The sequence below is a fragment of the Heterocephalus glaber genome, unplaced genomic scaffold (genome assembly GCF_053883595.1).
Source record: "Heterocephalus glaber isolate CG9 unplaced genomic scaffold, H.glaber_assembly_v1.0 deba00001600, whole genome shotgun sequence".
NCBI lineage: Eukaryota > Metazoa > Chordata > Mammalia > Rodentia > Bathyergidae > Heterocephalus > Heterocephalus glaber.
In genome coordinates, this window is record NW_028258372.1 from 34,090,486 (window position 1) to 34,112,834 (window position 22,349).

Sequence of the window (22,349 nt, forward strand, 5' to 3'; positions counted from 1 at the left end):
AATTCTTTATAGATTCAAGATAGTAGACCTTTGTCTGAGGAAGAGCAGGTGAAGATTTTTTCCCACATTGTGGGTTGTCTCCTCACACTGCTGGTGGTTTCTCTTGCTGTGCAGAAGCCTTTTAATAAGAAGAGATCCCACTTGTTGATTGTTTGTGGTAGTTCACGGGCAACAGAGGTTTTGTTCATAAAACCTTTTCCTACACCGATGTCTTCAAGGGTTCTACCTAACCTCTGTTCCAACTGGTTCAGAGTTTCTATCTTAATATTTAGATCTTTAATCAATTTTGATTTTAGTTTAGTGCATGGTGAGAGATACAGGTCTAGTTTTAATCTTTGGCAAGTTGAAGCCCAATTTTTCCAGGACCATTTATTAAAGAGGCTATCTTTCCTCCAGTGAGGGTGTTTGGCTCCTTGATCAAAAATGAGATGGCTGAGTGTGTCTGGAATTGTTTCTGCATCTTCTAATCTGTTCCACTGGTCCTCAGGTCTGTTTCTTTGCCAGTACCATGCTGTTTTTTTCACAGTAGCTTTGTAGTAGAGTTGCAGGTTGGGGATTGTGATACCCCCTCCTATGTCTCTGTTACCTAGAATTGTTTTTGCTATTCTGGGTCTCTTCTTGTTCCAAATGAATTTTTGGATTGTTTTCTTGAGGTCTATGAAGTATGATGCTGGGATCTCAATTGGAATTGCATTAAATCTATATAGCAGTTTTGGAAGTATGGCCATTTTCACTATATTAATCCTTCCTACCCAGGAGCAGGGGATATCTTTCCATTTTCTGATATCATCTTCAATCTCTCTTTTCAGAGTGTCATAGTTTTCAGAGAAGAGGTCTTTGATTTCTTTCATTAGGATGATTCCTAGGTATTTCAGTTTTTTGGATGCTATTGTGAAAGGAATTATTTGCCCTAATTCTCTCTCAGTGAGTCTGTCATTGGTGTAGAGGAAAGCTATTGATTTTTGTGTGTTGACCCTGTAACCAGCTACTTGACTGAATTTGGTTATTAAGTCTAGAAGACTTTTGGTGGAGTTCTTGGGGTCTTCTATATAGAGTATCATGTCATCTGCAAATAATGACAATTTGACTTCTTCATTTCCTATCTTTATTCCTTTTATTTCTATCTCTTGTGTAATTGTCTTGGCTAATGTTTCCAGAGCTACTTTGAACAAGAGTGGTGATAGTGGACATCCTTGTCTTGTTCCTGATTTTAGTGTGAAGGATTTCAGTTTTTGACCATTTAGTATGATATTGGCTGTTGGTTTTTCATAGATGGCTTCTATCAGTTTGAGGTAGAGACCATCTATTCCAATTTTTTATAGGGTTTTTATCATAAATGCATGTTGAATTTTGTCAAATGCTTTTTCTGTGTCTATGGAGATAATCATATGGTTTTTGTCCTTGGCTCTATTGATATAGTGTATTACATTGATTGATTTTCATATATTGAACTATCCCTGCATTTCTGGGATGAATCCCACTTGATCAGAGTGTATGATCTTCTTGATGATCTTCTGCATTCTGTTTGCCAGTATCTTATTAAGGATTTTTGCATCTATGTTCATTAGTGAGATTGGCCTATAGTTCTCTTTTTCAGTTGGGTCTTTCTGTGCTTTGGGGATCAAGGTGATGCTTGCTTCCAGGAATGAATTTGGGAGTATTGCTTCCCTTTCAATTTCATTGAAGAGTTTAAACAGTAGTGGCAGCAGTTCCTCTCTAAAGTCTTGTAGAATTCAGCAGTGAAGCTATCAAGGCCTGGGCTTCCCTTAGTTGATAGGTTTTTAATTACATTTTCAATTTCATTGGTTGATATTAGGTTGTTCAGAATTTTTAGGTCTTCTTTGTTCAACTTTGGTAATTCATATGTATCTAGGAATCTGTCCATTTCTTCTGTGTTTTCCATCTTATTGGCATATAGGTTCTGGAAGTAGGTATTGATGATCCTCTGGATTTCTGCTGGGTCTGTTGTAATTTCACCCTTTTCATTCCTAATTGCATGGATTTGGGCCTTTTCTTTCCTTTTTCTGACAAGGTTGGCTAAGGGTTTGTCAATTTTGTTAATTCTTTCGAAGAACCGACTCTTGGCTTCATTGATTTTTGGTATCATTCTCTCAGTCTCCATTGCATTGATTTCTCCTCTGATCTTTATAATTTCCTCCCTTGTATGAGCTCTGGGGTTGTCCTGTTCTTCTTTTTCTAGAAGCTTGAGGTTCAGCATCAGGTTGTTTAATTGGGCTCGTTCTGTTTTCCTAATATGCGTATTCACTGCTATGAATTTCCCTCGTAAGACTGCTTTCATTGTGTCCCATAGATTCCAATATGTTGTATTGTCATTGTCATTTAATTGAAGGAACTGTCTGATTTCTTCTTCAATTTCCTCTGTGACCCATTGGTGATTCAGAAGTGTGTTGTTCAATTTCCACATGTTTATGAAATTTTTTGAGTTTCTTTTGCTATGGATCTCCAATTTCATCGCACTATGTTCTGATAATATACAGGGGATAACTTCAATTCCTTTGCACTTACTTAAACATATTCTTTGTGTGAGTATGTGTTCTATTTTGGAGAATGACCCATGTGCAGCTGAGAAGAATGTGTATTCTGATTTTGTGGGGTGGAAGACTCTGTAAACATCTGTTAAGTACATTTGTTCCAGAGTTCGATTGAGTTCTAGTATTTCATTGCTTATTTTTAGTCTAGTTGATCTATCTATTTGTGACAGTGGGGTGTTGAGGTCCCCCACTACAATTGTATTAGTGCATATATGACTTTTCATGTCCGTTAGTATTAGTTTTATATAGTTGGGCACACTAGAGTTTGGTGCATAGATATTTATGATTGTCATCTCTTCCTCTTGGATTCTTCCCTTTACAAGGATGTAGTGTCCTTCTTGGTCTCTCTTAATCAGTGTTGGTTTAAAATCTACTTGATCTGCAAAGAGGATAGCTACTCCTGCTTTTTTTCGGGTTCCTGTCACATGGAGTATTGTTTTCCACCCTTTAACTTTCAGTCTATGAGTTTCCTTTTGAATTAAGTGTGTTTCTTGTATGCAGCACATTGTTGGATTTTGCTTCTTGACCCATTCTGCCAGTCTATTTCTTTTGATTGGTGAATTGAGACCATTAACATTGATGGTTATAACTGATATGTATTGACTTATCATTGCCATGACTTTTTCTTTTTGTTGGGTCCTCCCCCTTTACATTTAATTTCTTGTCATGCCAGATTGGTTCATTCTGCTTTGCTTCCTGGGGTTGTGATCCTCAATGTCTGTTCCTAGGATATTGTGTAAAATTTTTTGGAGTGCTGGTTTGGTATTCATGAAGTTCCTAAGGTGTTCTTTGTCATGAAAGTATCTTCTTTCTCCATCAACTTTGAAAGATAGTTTTGCAGGGTACATCAATCTGGGTTGGAGGCTGTTTTCTTTTAGGGCTTGGAATATGTCACTCCAAGCTCTTCTTGGCTTGAGGGTTTGCACTGAGAAGTCTGCTGTGATTCTGGTGGGCTTTCCTTTGTATGTGATTTGTTTCTTTTCTCTCACTGCTTGTAGAACTTTGTTCTTCTGTTGAGTTTCTGGAATCCTAACTATTATATGACTATGAGTAGATTTTTTTTGATCAAGGCTATTTGGAGTCCTATATGCCTCACTTATCTGTATGTCAAGCTCTTTTCCCCTGCTTGGGAAGTTTTCTGCCATTATTTCTGTGAAGAGATTTTTTATGTCATCTGCACTGTCTCCTCTTTCTTCATTGACTCCAATCAGTCTTATGTTATTCTTCTTTGCATAGTCTAGCAGCTGCTGGATTGATTTCTCCTGTTCCCTTATAATTTTGAAGCAATTTTTCTTTTCCTGGTCACTAATTGCAATCTTATCTTCTATATCTGAAATTCTGTCCTCACATTGGCTCATTCTGCTGTGTAGACTTTCAGTGGAGTTTTTCATCTCCTGGAAACCTATTTGCATCTGTTTTATGGATTCCATTTGTTTCCTATGTTGGGATTCCATCATGTTCCTGAGCTCCTCTCTAGATTTATTAATCATGTCTTGCACTAGGGGCCCAATTTCTCCTGTTATCTGAGAAATTATTTCTGATTTCCTTTTTTCCAGATCCCCTTTTGTTGCCAGTTCAGTGGGTCCAGGTGGTTGAGTATCAGAGTGTTCCATCTCATTTCCCTTTGGGGTTGCTGTAGGTGATCTGGAAGTCTGGTTTTGAGACTTATTTACATGTTTTCTCATTTCGACTGGTTGAGAGGGGGGCTGTTGGCGCCTGCACAGATTACCTCCTCTGAGCTGGGAGAGGTGGGCCAGGGGCCGGGAGCAGCAGTAGGGATGGTGGCCCAAAAGCCCTTTCCTGTGGGCTGGGAGCAGCGGGAGGGATGGTGGCCAGGAAACCCCTTCCTCTGGTCCAGGAGCAATGGGACGGTGGCTCAGATGCCCCTACCTCTGGGCCGAGAGCAGCAGGACTCAGTACCATGGTCTGGTGGTCTGGTGGCCTCTGCGTCTTTGTAGTGTGGAACCAGGTGTCTGCCTCTGTCCACCCATGTTTATAGCAGCACAGTTTGTAATAGCTAAAGCTTGGAAGCAGCCCAAGTGCCCATCAACTGGAAACTGGATAAAGAAGATGTGGGGTTTTTTTATAAAATGGAGTACTACTCGGCCATAAAGAACAAGAAACTAGAATCATTTATAGCTAAATGGATGCATATTGAGACCATACTCTTAAGTGAAATAAATAGGACACACGTGTAAATACTGAATAGTTTCTCTAGTGTGAGAAAGTGAAAGTGTAAATAAGGATTAAAAGGATTAATAATGAATAATTGATACTTTGAAATAGGAAAAGGTCCAAAGGGGTAGGGTTGGTGGGAGGGGAGGGGAAAGGAAAGAAGGGAAAGGAAAAAATATGAGAAAAGGAAAAAATGGAAATGAAGTCTATGTAAATAGGGAAGGGTGGAGGGGGTGAAGGGCACATAGACAATGGGGAAAAAATAAGAACCAAGATACATCATGTACAGGTACAAGCACTCAATGATAAATGTAAACGTATTGTATACCTAAAATGTACCAGTAAAAGAATTTAAGGAGAAAAAAACAGTTCAAAGGAAAATATAAAGAATATATATTTATATATAAGACAAAAATGAATGTATTAGTCACTTTCCTATCACAGGAACAAAATATTCAATACTTGGAATTTAAAGGAGGAGAGGTTTATTTTGGCTCATAATTCCAGGGGGTTAAGTCAAAAGTTGGCTGGCTCTAAGGCAGAAAGGACATGCACAAGGGCCTGGTAGAAGGCAGCTGTTATCCCATAGCAGCAAAAAAGCAGAGAAAAAAAGGAAGAGCCAAGGACAAGAATATACTCTTCCAGGTCAACTACCCAGTGACCTACATCTCCAGACCAGACCCTACCTCCAAATACATGGGACATTTGGAAGACATTTTGGATCTAACCATAAAAATGAGGAAATTAATCTGCTAATAAATGCAAAACTGCTTAATATTTTATAGGAAAAATAGTGTTTGATATAATCATTTCTATATTGTGACAACCAATGGAATTGTTATACATTCATTTGCACTTTAATAAACAAAAGTCATTTGTGTTAATAACATTTCCTACAATTTTCAGAGTTATAGTATTGCTTAGTAAAGAAAATCGAAAGATATGCAGCTACAGAAACAAATAATACTGGGAAATCCTTTAGGGGACATCTAGTGTTCCACTGAAGGAATATCTTCTCACCTCATTTGTCTATTTCAACATGTTTCTTTTTTTTGTTCTGAAATTACAAGATCAGTATTTTATTTCAGGCTCTAAAAAGAGATAAGAAAGAGTATTTTCCTTCTAAGTCATATTGCTTCAGTATTTCCACATGAGCAAGTCATTGTTTTTGCAAGTTATACTGCTTTAAATTTACTAAATAATTGAGACATCCTGGGGAGGTGAGAGGGCCTTATTAACAAGGAATACATCCCAAGACTTTGGCAAGCTTACCTGGAGTGGGTGGGCAGCCTATAGATCTTACACTAATTCAGAAGAAGTACCCTAATTACACGAAGCTCTTAACAGATGTAACATGTAGCTATGCCCATACAAAGCTGTATGTTTCTTCATGACTGTTATTGCTGTTCAAAGTTTATGGTGGCAAGGTACAGTGATAGGTGCTAAGTGTTGACATTCTGGTAAGATGTTACTTCCCATGAGTTAACCAATGCATCTGCCAATAAGTAAATGGCCTGATTAAAAACAAGAGAAACTCTGGATCAAAATCAGTGGTGCTCAATATTGACGCTGGATAAGTAAATGTGTACGCTTTAGTAGCTAGCTCTCCAGAACCTTTTTCTGCCTAGTTCATCAAAGTCAAGTTCTCAAAGACTAAAGTTCTAAAGGTACCTTCTATTGAGATACAGAAACTGTTTATTAAACCTAAGATAGCCAAGCTTCACATTTGTGTTGCTAATTCACCTCTTTCAAAGCTGATTGACATTTCTAACTTCTTTGAAACGTCCTTATGGTATCTTCTTTTAAAAGTAGAATTGATTAGCTCTTGTGAAAAGAGACAAGCTTACCATCATCTAGTCTAATTCTTCCATATTAGCTGCAACACACATGACAGGACAAAAATTAAATCCATTTTAAATTTCCTGAATAGTTTTTCTACACTGTACCTGATACCATCCATATACACAGTGAGTCACAGTACCTGAGAGACACTCTTAAAACCTTTTAAAACATCAGTCCCTTCAAACCACAGGATGAGGTTCTGGGTCAATTTTAAATTTGTTCTGCCTTTTATAAGGATTCTTTAACATGTACAGCTTTATTGCTGTACAAGAGAGACACATGCAGAATTCACATGCATTTACCACCAAGTATTAGAGACAGACCTCCCGCACAGCACTTGGCTTGTGTTCCAAAGAGCTATGAATTGTGACAGAGGGAGCAGGAAGACTTGGCAGGGCAACTGAAGTTCAGCTCTGAGAGTCATCAGAGAAATCACAGGAGTGCTTGGGTACCAGACTGCGGTCCTTGCTTTCCCACCCTTTATAGAGATGCAGTTTTCCTATGGCCTTTGTTGATTTATCAGGGAAGCAGCAGCAAATCTAGCTATAGCAAGTTCCTTTCCCACCCTAAATTTATTGCAACCCTGTGGCATAGATCTTATGTTGCAAATGAAAACCGTAGATTGGAACATGGATAGCCAGGCCCATTACAGTACCCTCCAGTGTGGACTTTGCCAGAGAAAGTGATACTTGGAGAAGACAGCACTATTCAGCATTTGTAGGTCCTCCAGCCAGACTTCTTAATTAGCTTGGCATGGATTACATACGTAAACTTTTCAAAAGTTTTGTTGAATGAAATGAACAGCTGTGGATGTTACTTTTATCTCTGTAGACACAGCAGATTACCCTCAACCGTCTGTGGGAACAAGAGCGCAAATCTTACCTGTTGCAATGGAGGGAACTGCACAGAATTCCATGCTGAATTAAAATGCATGTGCCGGCCGGGTTTTACTGGAGAATGGTGAGTCCAATCAGAACTTTATGGAGGAGAACGCTGGGCAAAAAACAGTGGGATTGCTCACAGTTCATTTTCTCCTCTAATTGTATATCTCAGTTCCCATAGGAAATTCTGTGCTGAGATATAGTTCCAGACAGAGTCAAGCAATAAAAAAGAAGATAAATTACACTGTGGGTCAAAGAAGAAAACATTTTATTAGCCAAGATCTTGAATAGGGAAATATGTTTTATAATATGCTATTTTTTTCTAATAAGTACTTCTGGATTCATGATTTTTCCCCACTCACTCTAATACACAATGGAAATACGTTGCCGCTGAAGTAAATGAAACTTAAAGATTGCCTTGTAGAATTACCTGCAACCCCCAAAGCAAAACATTTCATCTAGACAATTCTGCTTTTCCCAGAGAAACCCTTCAACTCTCCTTTACCTAATGAAGGGCTTCATACAATCTGTAGCCTGCTGAAAATGTGGGCGAAAAGTGTAGGATATCTATTTGACTGGCTGGAAATGAGATTGAGAGAGGAAGAGCATGTTCTCTATAACTCTTATTAGATTCCCAAAGGACAGATGCACATTAGCCATTCGTTTAGCATTATGCCATGCACTTAAAACAATAGCGTTCCTAATTCTCAGAACTCTGCAAGGAAGATTTTATTGTTTCTATCTTGCAAACTAAGGCTGAGTTGTTAAGTGGCAGAGTAGATGCCAACCCCATTGTATGCTACAGTAAGGCTGAGCTATCTTTGAAGCCTCTGCTTGCATAATTATATGAATAAATCTTTGCTCACCACAATTAAGAAAATAAAAAAAGTGCTCTTCCATCTCATATATCACCCGGAATGAGGTATCTGATCTGCGATCAAATTTATGCATTGAACACATTTTAAAATGTCTGACACAACTGATAATCATGTTGACTGAATTAATTTCCCCTCAAAAGTAGTCAATAAAATAATGGATATACATGTGCTCCAATTATGCTTTGGACTAATTTGAATTCTCTGTTTTTCACCTGGCTCTTTTAGCATCACATAGACATAGCTGATTTGCCAGTTTTATAAAACAGCAGGAAATGCAGTCTATACCTGCATATTACCCTTGTAAAATGCTAGGTGACACAGGCATTACAAGTATACATGAGCTTGGAAACAGACAGAGTTAAGCCACATGCCAGTTTCCATTATACTCATGTATTCCCCGCAATTACTAACTCAAAGATCATTCAGTTGACCTCCAGTTCCATATCTTCAGAACTCTGGTATTGTAAATATTTGTTTGTCCTAAATATCAAACGACTCCTTAACTATCTTTAAGTTACTTCCTGGCTTAATATCACAGTTTCTGTTAATGGCACAAAGCACAGAGCTCACCCAAAGCTTTGGATGATTTTTCTCTGCTATTCATTTACAGTATTGTCTCCATTTACAACAAACATTACACTGTCCTCTGATTTGTATTCATTTAAAAAATTCACCTTTGGTATTTAAATTATTGATTTGAATCATTGAAAACAGAGAAAGCTCATACTTCTACATTCTCTCCTAGGAGACTTCATTTGGACAAACTTCTCTGATGCAAAATGATTTTTAAAACAGTAAACCAGTGTTAGGTAGATTCTGTACTTGCAAAAGTCCTTAACTATATCCTTAGTTCATTCATTGGATGCTAATGGTTTTATTTTGCCTTTCTATGTATTATCTTCTAATGAAAGCTCCACCGATGCTTATAATACATCCATATGTGTCACTCACTGTTTACTACAAAATAGAAATAGGTAAGAAAGTGAGAAAAGAGTAGCTAGAGAAAGACTAGAAAATTTGAGGCTATTTCCCAAGGACTAGGGAAATGGAGCTTCCATAACATCCAAGGATAGTGAAAAGCTATCCTCTAATGAACTGACTTCTCTCCCGCCTGGTTGGACCTTCAGCTTTATAGCCTCATGCCAGCAGGTTGTGAATGATGGATGATCTGAATGCTCCAGCCCACCCAGGACACAGAATGCTTGGCAAGCTGTTGTGAGTTGTCAAGTTTTACTCAGATCTAATCAGAGGAGTCTCTTTCCAGCCCAAAAGCTTAAGCCAAAAAAGGGAAATAAAATGCCTCAGCTATGCTTGGTATCTCACAGGATAAGGGGCTGTTTTCCTCGGAGAAATCTTCCTTTTCTGTGATACTTTGGGTTGCTACAGCCATGGGACTTCATCCTCCCATTCTGAGCCTGTGATTAGTCTCAGACCCAACTGTGGAAGCTCTACTTTGGGGAGGGAGGGATTAAAAGGTGTAACTTCCACATTACAAGATTGCTGAAGAGATTCTTGAAACTGAGATCTTACATGAAATTTCCTAAAATAATATAGATGTTTTAGTTGCTGTTCTATCCCATGGTCTTAGGCGAGTGCTTGGCGCATGGTAGATAAATAATTGCGGTATGACAAAATGAGTGTTGTTGAATGGATCAATGCCTATATGGAAAAGCAAGCTGTTGGTTTCAGATAATTATAATTTATTAGTTTTAAAAGTGAAATAAAATGAATTTAAAGAATTTTGCCAAAAAGAAACAATAAATGTTTGTGCAGATAGATATGCTTACCCTGACATATGTCAAAATACTACATGGTACACCGTAATAATATACATTTTTTATGTTTTATGTATCGGGGGAAAACCAAATTGTTGGTGGAAAATTAGGTAAAAAACAATGTCTCAGTGAAGAAGAAAACTTCAGTTTACCTTAGAATTGATTTTGCTTCTTTTGGAAACTTTGACTTTGAAAGTCATTTTATCAAAACAAATTATGCTTAGCTTTTGGAACACAGGGGGTTTTTTTGTTTGTTTGCTTTTGTTTTTGGCAAGTGAGATCTTCTACTATCTACTTTTGTTTATGTTAAAAATGGAATTTCAATGAAAAATAATTCAGAATCTCCCAGAATTAACACTTTTTTGTTTGCGTGTGTGTGTGTGTGTGTGTGTGTGTGTGTGTGTACACGAACTATTTTTTTTCATTGACTTTATTGGTACATTTTAGGTATGCAGTACAGTTACAGTTATTCATCATTGGGATCTTGTACTATTTCATGAGTATCTTGGTTCTTATTTTTCCCCATTCCCTTGCCCTCCCTTCACCCCCTCCACCCTTCCCTATTTACAAAGGCTTTGTTTCCATTTTTTTCCTTTTCTCATATTTTTCTTTTCCCTTCTTTCCTTTCCCCTTCCCCTCCCACTTCCCCTGCTCCTTTAGACCTTTCCTTCCTATTTCACAATATCAATTATATGTTTTGATCCTTACTTACACTTTTAGTTTTTCACACCAGAGAAACTATTTGGTATTCACACATGTGTGTCCTATTTATTTCACTTAAGAGTATGGCCTCAATGTGCATCCACTTAACTATAAATGTCTCTAGTTTTTCATTCTTTATGGCTGAGTAGTACTCCATTTTATACAAAAAAAAACCCACCCACATCTTCTTTATCCAGTCTCCAGTTGATGGTCAGTTGGGCTGTTTCCAAGCTTTAGCTATTACAAACTCTGCCGCTATAAACAGGAGTGAGCATATATCACTGTGGTAAGATTCTTTTAATTCTTTTGGGAAGATACCCAGCGGAGGGATAGCTGGGTCAAATGGAACCTCTAGTCCTAGGTCTTTGAGGTATCTCCACATTGATTTCCACAGTGGTTGCACCAGTCTGCACTCCCACCAACAATGGAGAAGGGTTCCTTTCTCCCCACAACCCCACCAGCATTTGTTATTGGTTGATTTCTTGACAGCAGCCATTCTTACTGGGGTGAGGTGGAATCTCAGCGTTGTTTTTATCTGCATCTCTCAAATGACCAGTGATGTTGAACATTTTTTCATTTGCTTATTTGCTGCTTTTATTTCTTTGTCTGACAAATGTCTGTTCATTTCAGATGCCCGTTTTCAAATTGGGTCTTTATATTTGGGGGGTCTGATTTTTTTGAGTTCTTTATATATTCTAGATAGTAGACCTTTGTCGAGGAACACGTGGCAAAAATTTTCTCCCACACTGTAGGTTGTCTCTTAGCTCTGTTGGTGGTTTCTCTTGCAGTGCAGAAGTTTTTTAATAAGATGAGATCCCATTTGTTGATTCTTTGTGCTAGTTTCCGTGCTACTGAGGATTTGTTCAAAAAGTTTTTTCCTATACCAATGACTTTAAGTTCTACCTAACTTATCTTCCAGCAAGTTTAGTGTTACTGTTTTAGTATTTAGATCTTTAATCCATTTCAATTTTAGTTTAGTGTATGGTGAAAGATAGGGGTCTTGTTTTAATCTTTGGCAAGTTGAAATCCAGTTTTTCCAACACCGTTTATTAAACAGTCTATCTTTCTTCCAGTGAGGATGGTTGGCTCCTTTGTCAAAGATGAGGTAGCTGAGTATGTCTGGAGTTGTTTCTGCATCTTTGCCAGTACCGTGCTGTTTTTATTACAGTGGATTTGTAATATAATTTCAAGTCGGGGATTGTGATACCCCCCGTCATGTCTCTCTTGCCTAGAATTGCTTTTGCTATTCTAGGTCTCTCCTGGTTCCAAATGAATTTTTGGATAGTTTTCTCTAGCTCTGTGCAATATACTGTTGGGATTTCAATCAGGATTGCATTGAATCTGTATAGCAGTTTTGGAAGTATGGCCATTATCACTATATTAGTTCTTCCTACCCAGGAACAAGGGATGTCTTTCCATTTTCTTATATCCTCTTTGTTCTCCTTTTTCAGAGTGCTATAGTTTTCAGTATAGAGGTCTTCTGCTTCTTTCGTTAGATTGATTCCTAAATATTTCATTTTTTGGATGCTATTGATACACAAACTATTTCTATGAAAACCAAAACCCGAGAATGGGATTTTAAGAAACATCTCCCCTCTTAGCAAGTGTGAAACTTGGGAATTGGTAGCTAAGACTATGCTGTTTTAGGTAGATGAGGCAAATTGTTTCTCTTCCCATTTCACAGCCCACGTACTCAATGGGACTCTGGGTTTCCGGCGTTCGTGTTTATTTTCAAGGTGTGAGGAGGACACCAACGAGTGCGCCTCGGATCCGTGTCTCCACGGAGGCGTGTGCCGTGATTTACCCAATGGGTTCCAGTGCCTCTGCGACGTGCCCTTCGCGGGCGAGCGCTGCGAGCTGGATGTAAGCGGGGGGTCCCTCTAGGTCTCTCTCTTGCTGTGGCAGAACCTCTTCCCGCTCCTCTCTTACCTTGTCCTGCGCCTGCACGATGAGCCAGTGGTGGATGGGATGAGCAGAAGATTATTAACGTGCGTTTGAGCATGCCCGAGAGGAAAAGCCACCCGTTGGGTTTCAAGAAGCGGCTTGCCATGGGGCCGGGGATTTAGCTCAGTGGTTTTGCCTCCTGCTGCACAAGCTCAAGGTCCCGAGTTCGATCCCCGGTACCAAAAAAAAAAACAAGGAAAGAAATGGCTTGCCTCATTTTAGATTTCTAAAGCAGAAAAACTGAAAAAAGTAAAATAAAAATCATCTTGAAAATGAAAATTAATTCAAGGCCTGCTTCAAGCATCTCACACACACTTTCTGTCTGTATAAAGTATTTCCCTATTCTAGCTTAAAAATGAAAAAAAGTCCTTAATATAGACACAAATATCTCCTTATTGAGTGTGTTTAGCACAACTGTATTATCACTCTTAAAACTCCCATATTTGAATGGTTGCTATTGCAATTAAGAAACTATTTTCTCCCCCACTCTATTTTTGGACATATGTACTTTCCCATTGCAAGTTGCCCTCATTCACTGATTCCATTTTTATTAATGCTCTTTAGTCTCCTCTATCATTTATGACATGAAAATTTGAAAATTACTATAAATGTGTATATGTGTGTGTTTATTGAAAAAAAAATTGTTGCCAGTGACATATGTTGAGAGAGAGAGAGAGAGAACAGGGAATTACATCCCTGAAAATATAGAAAGAGAAGAAGAGAATGATGTGGTAACTCAAATTATACATCACAAGTAAAATTTCTGATTTCATAAGACTTTCATAAAACCTTCTTCCAACAAAATGACTGTAGCATTTTATTTCTTTTTCTTTCAGTATTTCCCCTTTCCACACAAATACAATAATTTTTGTCAATTTCTGATAAATTAATGAATTTGTTGACTTTTGTTAATTTTTACTGGCATATTGTTGTTTATACTAGATATCTTTGTGTGGATGTATTCTTCCAAAGGAGATGTTATATGAAAGGGAAAATACTTTGATTCTATGAATTAATTTATAGCAGTTAAAATAACAATGGCCTGCTCGATGTCATTTTGTAAATGTGTCTATGTCTTTAGGAACTGCCCTGGCTTGAAAATGCAAGGATAATGTATCCATTGGATGATATCCAAAGCACATTTAGTTCTAACTGTTTTTAAGAAAGCTTTTTTTCCTGTGGAAATGACCAAGGTAAACCTACATGTACCAGTCAAGATAAATAGGACAAAACAGTAGATTATAAAAGCAAAGAAAATTAGTTCCATTTTATTTTGCAAGAATGATAGAAGATTTTAAGTAGCCAATTCATATCTTGTGTAGTTGGCAGTCATTTCAAACTGACTGAAATTTTTTCTTTTTACTCATTCATTTATACTCATTTTAGATTGTCTCTTCCAAAGTGAAATTTTGTGACAAGAGCCTTGGAGAAACCTGTCCCACCAGTATTTACAAGTGTTTTCAATAAGCATTAAACAGGTTATAACCAAAAACTATATATGTAGTTTTCTCATTTACTCTCTTTTAGACATAGCTATAATTGTGTGTTTATGGACCATTCCAAAGGTTATATGTACTCTACCACATATATTTAAGAAATATTCACTCAGTCTCTTTCTCTGTAAAATTCTGATTATCTCTATTGTCACTGTAATTGTCAATTGCTTTTCTAATTTTCAAATATCCTGTCATAAAATATCTGACTTTAAAAATAATGCTTTCTCTTTTTTCTTTCTCCTTCTGTATTTTCAGCTGTGTTCTTTGTGACTGTGGCTTTTACACATTTGCCCAGAAAAATAAAACCTTTTTTCCGCATCCCGCATCTTCTTTTCTCATCTTCTGGTGATGCTTGTCTTTGTTTGCCTTAACTGTGTCTTGCAGTGTAAGGTTCACAAGCCAGACACACACACACACACACACACACACACACACACACCTCACTTCAGAAAACAGAAGCTAGTGCTGACCTCCTGAATTGTGACCTATTCCCCACATGTGTTACTGTAAATAACACTGTACTATCGAGGTCGACATTCTGTGTACTTTTGCTCTCTGGCAAGTAATAGTCTAGTTGGCATTCTAGAATTGATGGCTTTCTAATTGTTCTTATTATTGGTCTATATTGTCCCTGAAAAAGGTAGTCTTTTGAGTTCAATCTAGTTCTAAAGAGGTGTGGGCTCCACTAAGGGGCAAATACACACCCTCTATTCTAAAACATGGCTTGCATTTACTTGAATATAAACTAATTTCATTCTTCTCACTTTTCAGATTTAACATCTGAACTAAAAGGGATGTGTTTCTGGTGTCAGCTGTGCTTCCCCCTCGGTGTGTGTGTGTGTGTGTCCTTGTGTGTGTACATGTGTGCACATGGGAGTTCATCATCATCCCTTTTGAAGGACAGAGAAGTAGAAGGCATAGGCAATTTTGAGGAAATTGGTATTTTGATAGCAAGGAGAAACAGAAAAATTCAATTATCATCATTTGAAAACTTATTCTGTACCCAGATTGTAATAAAGCATTTTTAAATACATGACTTTCAGTTATTTTTTTCAATACAAGGTCAATCAAAATTTCTTACCTTCTAAACACCTCACTAAATTCTTTTTGAAAGAGTGAGTCTCTTTCCATTTCTGGGTTTTAAATTATAAGTTATTCAGTCTTCACTTCTCAAAATTAAAATGAAGATTTTTCTAGAACTGGTGCTATGTAAAATTTGAGTTAATGATGCAAGTAGAAAACGAGTGAAGACGTATGTTCCTCAACTGCCAATATTATTACTAATACAGACTATTTTACTTTTTGGATTTATTCCACTAATGCTTAATGAGTACCTGCTATCTGCTATGCCCCATAGTAGGTACTTTGGACACAACAATGAATTAGACATGATGTTTGTTTCAAAACAGGCTGAAGGTCTCAAGGAAAATATGGGTAAACAGAGAACGGCAGGTGCTGGGTCAGGGTTAGGATGGAACTAAGTACTACCTGTGAGAGTGCACATAGGAAGGGGATTTTGCTCAGTCTTCAAAGTGGCTATGGAAGATCAGGGATGTTTCCAAAAGGGGAAGCTTAGATTTGAAGGTAAGCAGGAGCTGAATTGTAGAAGGAGGAGCATGGAGCAGCTGAGAATGTCCCTAGTGAAAGGGGCTACAGAGGCTCGGCCATGTGGCCAGGGCATAGGGTGGGAGTCTGGTAGGGCTGGGGCTAAAGAAAACTACGTCTCCTTTTTAAGCCATGGCAGAGACCTCAATTTTTTCATCCTAAGAGCAACAGGGAGTCTTTAAAAGGTTTCAAACAGAAAAGTCACATAACGACACTTGTACTTTCAAAGATCACTTCAGCTTCTATGTAAAGGATGAATTAAAAATAAAGGCAAGACTGGATCCAGAAAAACATAGTTAAAGGGCCATTCCAGAAATGCAGACAAATGAAAAAGATTTTATGCTTCTTTACATAATTGAAGGTAATGTAGAAAAGGGGATGGATTAACAAAGTTTAAAGCAGTAAGACCTTGTGATTTGGAGAAGGTATAGGTCTAAGGTGGTGATATGTTACGTTTAGTGAATATAATTTTTTAAAATATTCATTCATTGAATAAATGAATGAAAATAAAGTTTTGTAGGTTATCCACATTATTAATTAATCAATGTGAATATTCCAGGCCGGAGTTCAAAAAACAAACTTGGGCTGGGTATATAAATTTGAGATTCAAGTTATAGATACATTGAATTTTGTATTCCATATCTCTATGGGTGTGGGTGTGGGGGTGTGTGTGTGTGTGTGTATATATATATATATATATATATATATATATAAATCTATGTTATTTATCAATTGCTCTATAATCCGCTGTACCTGGAACTTAAAGCAACACACCTGTATTACCACCCAGTTTCTAATGGCACAGGAGTCTGGGTATGGCTTAACTGGGTCCTATGCTCAGGGCCTTACAAGGCAACATCAACTAGGGAAGTAGTTACATCTGAAACTCCACTAGGAAGAATCCACATGCAAGTTTACAGGGTTTGTTGGTAGAGTCCAGTTCCTTATGGCTGTGGTACTGGGAGCTTCAGTTTTTTGTGACTGTTGACCAATGAATGGCAGCTCTCACATCCTGGAGGCAGCCCACAGTCCCAGGCCACTTGGGGATCCCCAGAATGGCTGCTTACTTCCCCAAAGCCAAAATGGGAGGAAGAAATTCTAGTAAGACAGATGTTACAGTCTCATGTAACATAATCATGTAGCCATGCTCATAAAATCACATGTATCCCCATACATCTGTCATATTCTATCAGTTAGAAACATCACAGTCACACCCACACACAAAGGGAGAGGGTCAGACAAGTTGAACACCAGAAGCGGAGACTGTGATGTCCAAGTTAGGAGTCTGACTGGCCCGTCATCTCCATTTTCTCTTTCTCGCTCTGTACAGAATACTTTCCTTAGATCTATCTTCCAAGTATGCTGGTCCATCTGTATCTGATCCACTGACAGATTTTTAAATTTCTACTACCTTTTAAATTGCCAGGCATTTTATTATCTTACAGATCAACCTTTTCTTTTGTCCATGTCCTATTTTTCACTATAATTGCAGTTCCTTATTTCATTTTAAATACTTATGATCCTATTTAACAGTCATTTTAAGACTATTCTAATAATTCAAACTCTTTGAGTGCTCATTTTTCTTTTTTCTTTCTGCAGAATTTACTCATAAGAGTTTTTCCTCTTGAGATTTATGATTTTTATCAGTGGACACAATTTTAAGAGGATTTCCTTTTTACTGTGGGGGCCCTTGTGCGCTTGCTGAGTTGTAGAAATGTTTCTGGCCATAGTCTTAATACATGATAATCTTGGTCTTTTTTTGGGCAGCCAGGAGCCTTATCAGACTAGAGCCCAATTTTGTGTTCCCTGTTTAAGGATTCTCACAACATCTGGATAATCCAAGATGGGTTCCACATCCCATTTCACTGAGCCCTTTATAAAAACATTCCAGAGTGTTTCCCCATTCTCATTTCTTACCTGTTCTCTCACAACTCCACTTTCCAGCTAGGTGGAACACTTTGCCTGCCTGTGAGCTTTCCACAGCTTATCACAGTTCTTCCTTAAAACACGGCTCCTACCCTGCCATTCCCTTCCTCTCTGCCTGCCGAATTCCTATCCTTCCTGAAATTCTCAATCTAATATGAATCCTCTCGGATCCTTTCCTTGACTGCCCAGGAAAAGTCACTATTTTATTCCTGCTCTTCTCTGTCACTTTCTGTCTCTCTCCTTGTACTTATTATTTGGTAATATAGTCACTTAAGCATATCCACAAAAGCCAGTATTCAGTAATAACCTTTTTTTATTTTATTGGTACATTTTAGGCATACAATATAATGACATTCATCATTGGAAATCTGCACCTTTACATAATCTTTCTTGGTTCTTATTTTTTCTTCCTTCCCCTGCCCTCCCTTCAACCCCTCCATCCTCCCTATTTACAATGACTTTGTTTCCATTTTTTCATTTTCTCATATTAATTCCATTCCCTTCTTTCCTTTCTCCTACCCCTCCCACTTCCCCTTTGCCCCTTTTCTTCCTATATCACATTATCTATTATACCTTTTAGTCCTTATTTAGTAATAACCTTCTTAAAATTGGGATTGCCTAATACATCTGACACAGCTCTACAAATATTTGTAAGAAGAATTTTCAACTTCCAGTACATGGGGAGTCTAAAAAGTGCTTACATTAGTTTCTTATCTTGATATATGGTTGTTAATAAAAATACATGCTAATCTTCCTAGGATGAAGTTTATTATGATCTACTTGTAGCAAAGTTGTGTTGTCTTTGTAATACAAAAAGCACTTATTCCTAGTACTATGATAATGTCAAAGGGGTAGTGATTAGGTCAGTCTGCATTTTGATTGTCCTTTAGTTATAGCAGCATAGTTACAATGGGTGCTGTGAAATCTTTATCTACTAATTCCTACACCATGTCATCTTGAGATTGGCCTTCATTGATTTATTTTGTCTTGCACATGGGTTCTATTTTTGTTTCTTTGTCTAGTAATTTTGGGTTGTGTTTTGAGCATTGTAGATTATATGTTTTAGAGACTATGAATTTCTTTTGTATTTCTTCACAAATATTTTGTCTTGTCAAGAAGCCAGTTAGTTAATTTGAACTCCCATCTTTGGGGTGGTGCCTCCTGCATTGTGCCACAGCTGTACCCTTCTGCCTTTGGCCCCACCAGCACTTTTGCCAGGCTTAGCCAGAGAATGAGCAAAATCATTTTCAGAATTCAGGGCTCTGTAGCTCTTTCTGCAGAATTGTAGTTCTCTTATTTTCAGAATTTTCCTCTTCACTTTCTAGCTAACAAGGGAGCCTTGACTCTCTCCTTTGTCTGGTTCTTCAAACCTGTAAGAGCACAGATTTCTCTCTAGCGTTAGTTAATCAAATGGTGTCAGTTGGGGACTATACTCAGAAAACAGACTGGAATGAAAAAATGAAGATCACCCAGTGTTTTCCTTGCTTCTGAGTTCAGTCACCCTAGAATCTAATCCATACTTAAGTCACCTGTGCTCACATATTGTTGTTTTTTTTAAATTCTATCCAGATTTTACTTTTTATTTACCTAAAGGCTTGCTTAATAAGAGTTACTTTATTATTACCAGAAGTTGAAACTACAGTTTTAAATAGATCACCTTAAAGTGTGTTAATGTAAGTATTTGGTCCCAGCAAAAGGGATGTGATTTTCTTTCTGACCTCTGCACTGACCAGGCCACTTCAGTTGAGTGGGGTTTACTTCTGGACATTACAGTCAAGGAAAATGTTGATGAGTACCAGAGCCTAGATAAGAGCATTTTAGAAACAGTGAGGTGATAAAGCGGTGTTTTCTAATGAAAGAGAAGTTTTAAGGCAATCACCAAACTATCTTTACATGTTTCAGTGGTTATCCCAAGATTATAAAAGTGCATTTGTTCTATATCAATACAGAGAGCAGGAATAAGATAAAGGGGTACCATTTATGGGAAGATTCCAAGTCAGAAAAAGGGAAAACCAGCTAACATTAGAGCAGTTGGAGAATGTAATGAATCGATTTGCACCTAAGTGAACTCCCACCCCAGACACCCTCAACTGGAACCCGAGAGACAATATGTCAGAAGTACTGCAGGACACTCACCCGGTGACTGACAGAAAGTCATGGACCTGAAATTTCTCAAGCATCTATGATTGGTTGACTAAGCCCAATTAATGCACTTCGTGTACAATTAAGATTGTGGTGTATATTACTCATGATATAAAACCACGGTCCCGATTGAGAAAAGAAATTTGAATATTTTAGTTGAAGGAAGTATAGTATAAACGGCAAAATACTTGATGAAAATCACCTAATAATTTGGAGGAAGGTAAGATTGGGAAGGATATATTTGGGATTTTCTGATCATTAATTCATTGGGTCATGTTACAGTGAAGAAATGCTTAAGAATGAGAAATCACAGTATTTTTAGACTCACTGATTTATTATGCTGGACGCTCTGTAACTGAAAACCAAACACTGTCAACTCTGTCCTGTTTATCATCTGAAAGACACCTTTGTCATTCAGAGCAAGAATAAGCTGGGCCTGGATGCTTATCAAGCGATAGGAAATTCTTCTTCAGATTGTAAAATCAGTTATAGAACACATTAACCTAAGACAGAGACTCAGAAAATAAAAATAAGCACAGTGTAGTGAGGACTTGGACTCATGTATAGTGACAGAATCATAAATGGTTTCTGAGAGAGCTGGAGTTATGCTTAATTGTAGAGGCTGATGTCAAGGACAATACGGACAGGCCCACATCCTCCGGCTTCTGTTCAAACAGAGCAGTGGCCAATGGCACAGCAGCCTTACTCTGTGTGACAATTTATTTGTACTCTAAATTTGGCCTGCAGGAAACAGACACCCCAAATGACATTCTCTTCAAATTATAATTTTTAAAAAGCATTCACTCATCACTGACTTTCCACTAATTAGGATTCATTAGGGAGGAAATACGGCACTAGATATTTTTCCAAAGGAGACACATAAATGGCCAACAGGCATATAAAAAGATGCTCCACATCACTAGTCATCAGGGAAGTGCAAATCAAAACCATGGTGAGCTATCACCTCATATATGTTCGGATGGCTATTATCAAAAAAGCAAATGAGAACAAATGCTTATGAGCAGGCCAAGAGCTTGGTACCTTTGCACACTATTGGTGAGACTGCAAATGGCACAACCACTATGGGAAACAGCATGAAGTTTCCTCAAAAAATTTAAAATAGAAGTATTATACAATTTACTAATCCTATTTGTACATCCAAAAGAATTGCCGTCAGGATCTCAAAAACATTTCTAGACTCCCATGTTCATTTTGCATTGGTTTTTTTTTTAAAAAAAAAAAACAACTTGCCTTTTAAAAAAAAAATATAGAAACAACCTAAATGTTCTATGAAAATGAATGGATAAAAAAATATGGTATACACTGATAATGGAATATTATTCAACCAGAAAAAAATTCTGTCATATGACATGAGGACATTGAGTTAACTGAAATCAGCCAAGCACGGAAGGCCAAATGTAGCATGATTGCATTTACATGAGATGTCTAAAATAGTCACACTCATGGAAGAAGAAAGTAGATTGGTGGTTGCCAGGGGATGGACGAGGAGGAAATAGGGGTTGCTAACAATGCTGCGTTGTGCATTTGGAAATTTGTTAGGAAGGTAGATTTCATGTTAAGTATTCTCCACACAGAAAAGAAATTATTTAAGGGAATATAAAAGCATTTAAATGGAGGGAAATAAATATAATAAAAATAGTTTTTCAGTGTTATTTTGATGCATTATCAAGTCCTGAAATCAGTTCTGATTTAGTTCATTAACCTGCTTTCTTTTCATCTTTTCACACATTATTAAGACTTCTGCTTCACCAAGTATAATTAATGTTCTTCATTTCTTCATGTGAGGTTGTTGTTGCAGGTTTGCCAGAAAGCTTAGGACCTATACTTTCACCTTCGGAACACATGTCTTTACATATCCAAAACAGAATGAAAACAGGCAGTAGAGGTGAATCCTGCACGGAAGGGGTAAACCTACTGAATTGTTTAGTGTTAAGCAGTAAACAGTTATGGGAAATAGGCTGGTGTTTGCCATGAAGGTGACCAGCTAACCATATCATACTACATTTTTGTTACCTGTCAAGTCAATCTTATCAACAACTAAATCTCCCTGAAATGATGATCACCTTTACAACACTGCACTTAAGGAAACAAGTTTTTAAAACAATGCATTTATCTGTTCATCACCATTTATTGAGAGCTTGTTACAGCAGGCACTTGAGAGAGGCAAGGTAAGCTACTAAAATACAGTCTACACAGAGGATGGGTTCCTGCCCCCAAAGAGCTTAGACAAGAGAACCAAGCCCAGAGCTCCTTGCATGGAGTTTTTCAATTTTCTAAAACATGAAGATATTTGAAATGTGCCTATCCTGCTGTATGTTGGCTACATCAAGGATGAACAATTTGTTGTCTGAACTGGTTAAACAAACTTTGAGAGTGAAAGGAAATGATATTAATAATTATGCTAGGACAA

General features: G+C 37.6%; 1 protein-coding gene across 1 annotated transcript in view; it reads left to right on the plus strand.

Moving 5' to 3' along the window:
• Window positions 1–22,349, plus strand: part of Crb1 (crumbs cell polarity complex component 1) — a 139,128-nt gene that overhangs the window by 95,146 nt on the left and 21,633 nt on the right. The window contains 2 exon segments of the mRNA XM_087193860.1: window positions 7,401–7,529; window positions 12,542–12,668. Coding sequence (XP_087049986.1) covers window positions 7,401–7,529; window positions 12,542–12,668 — 256 coding nt within the window.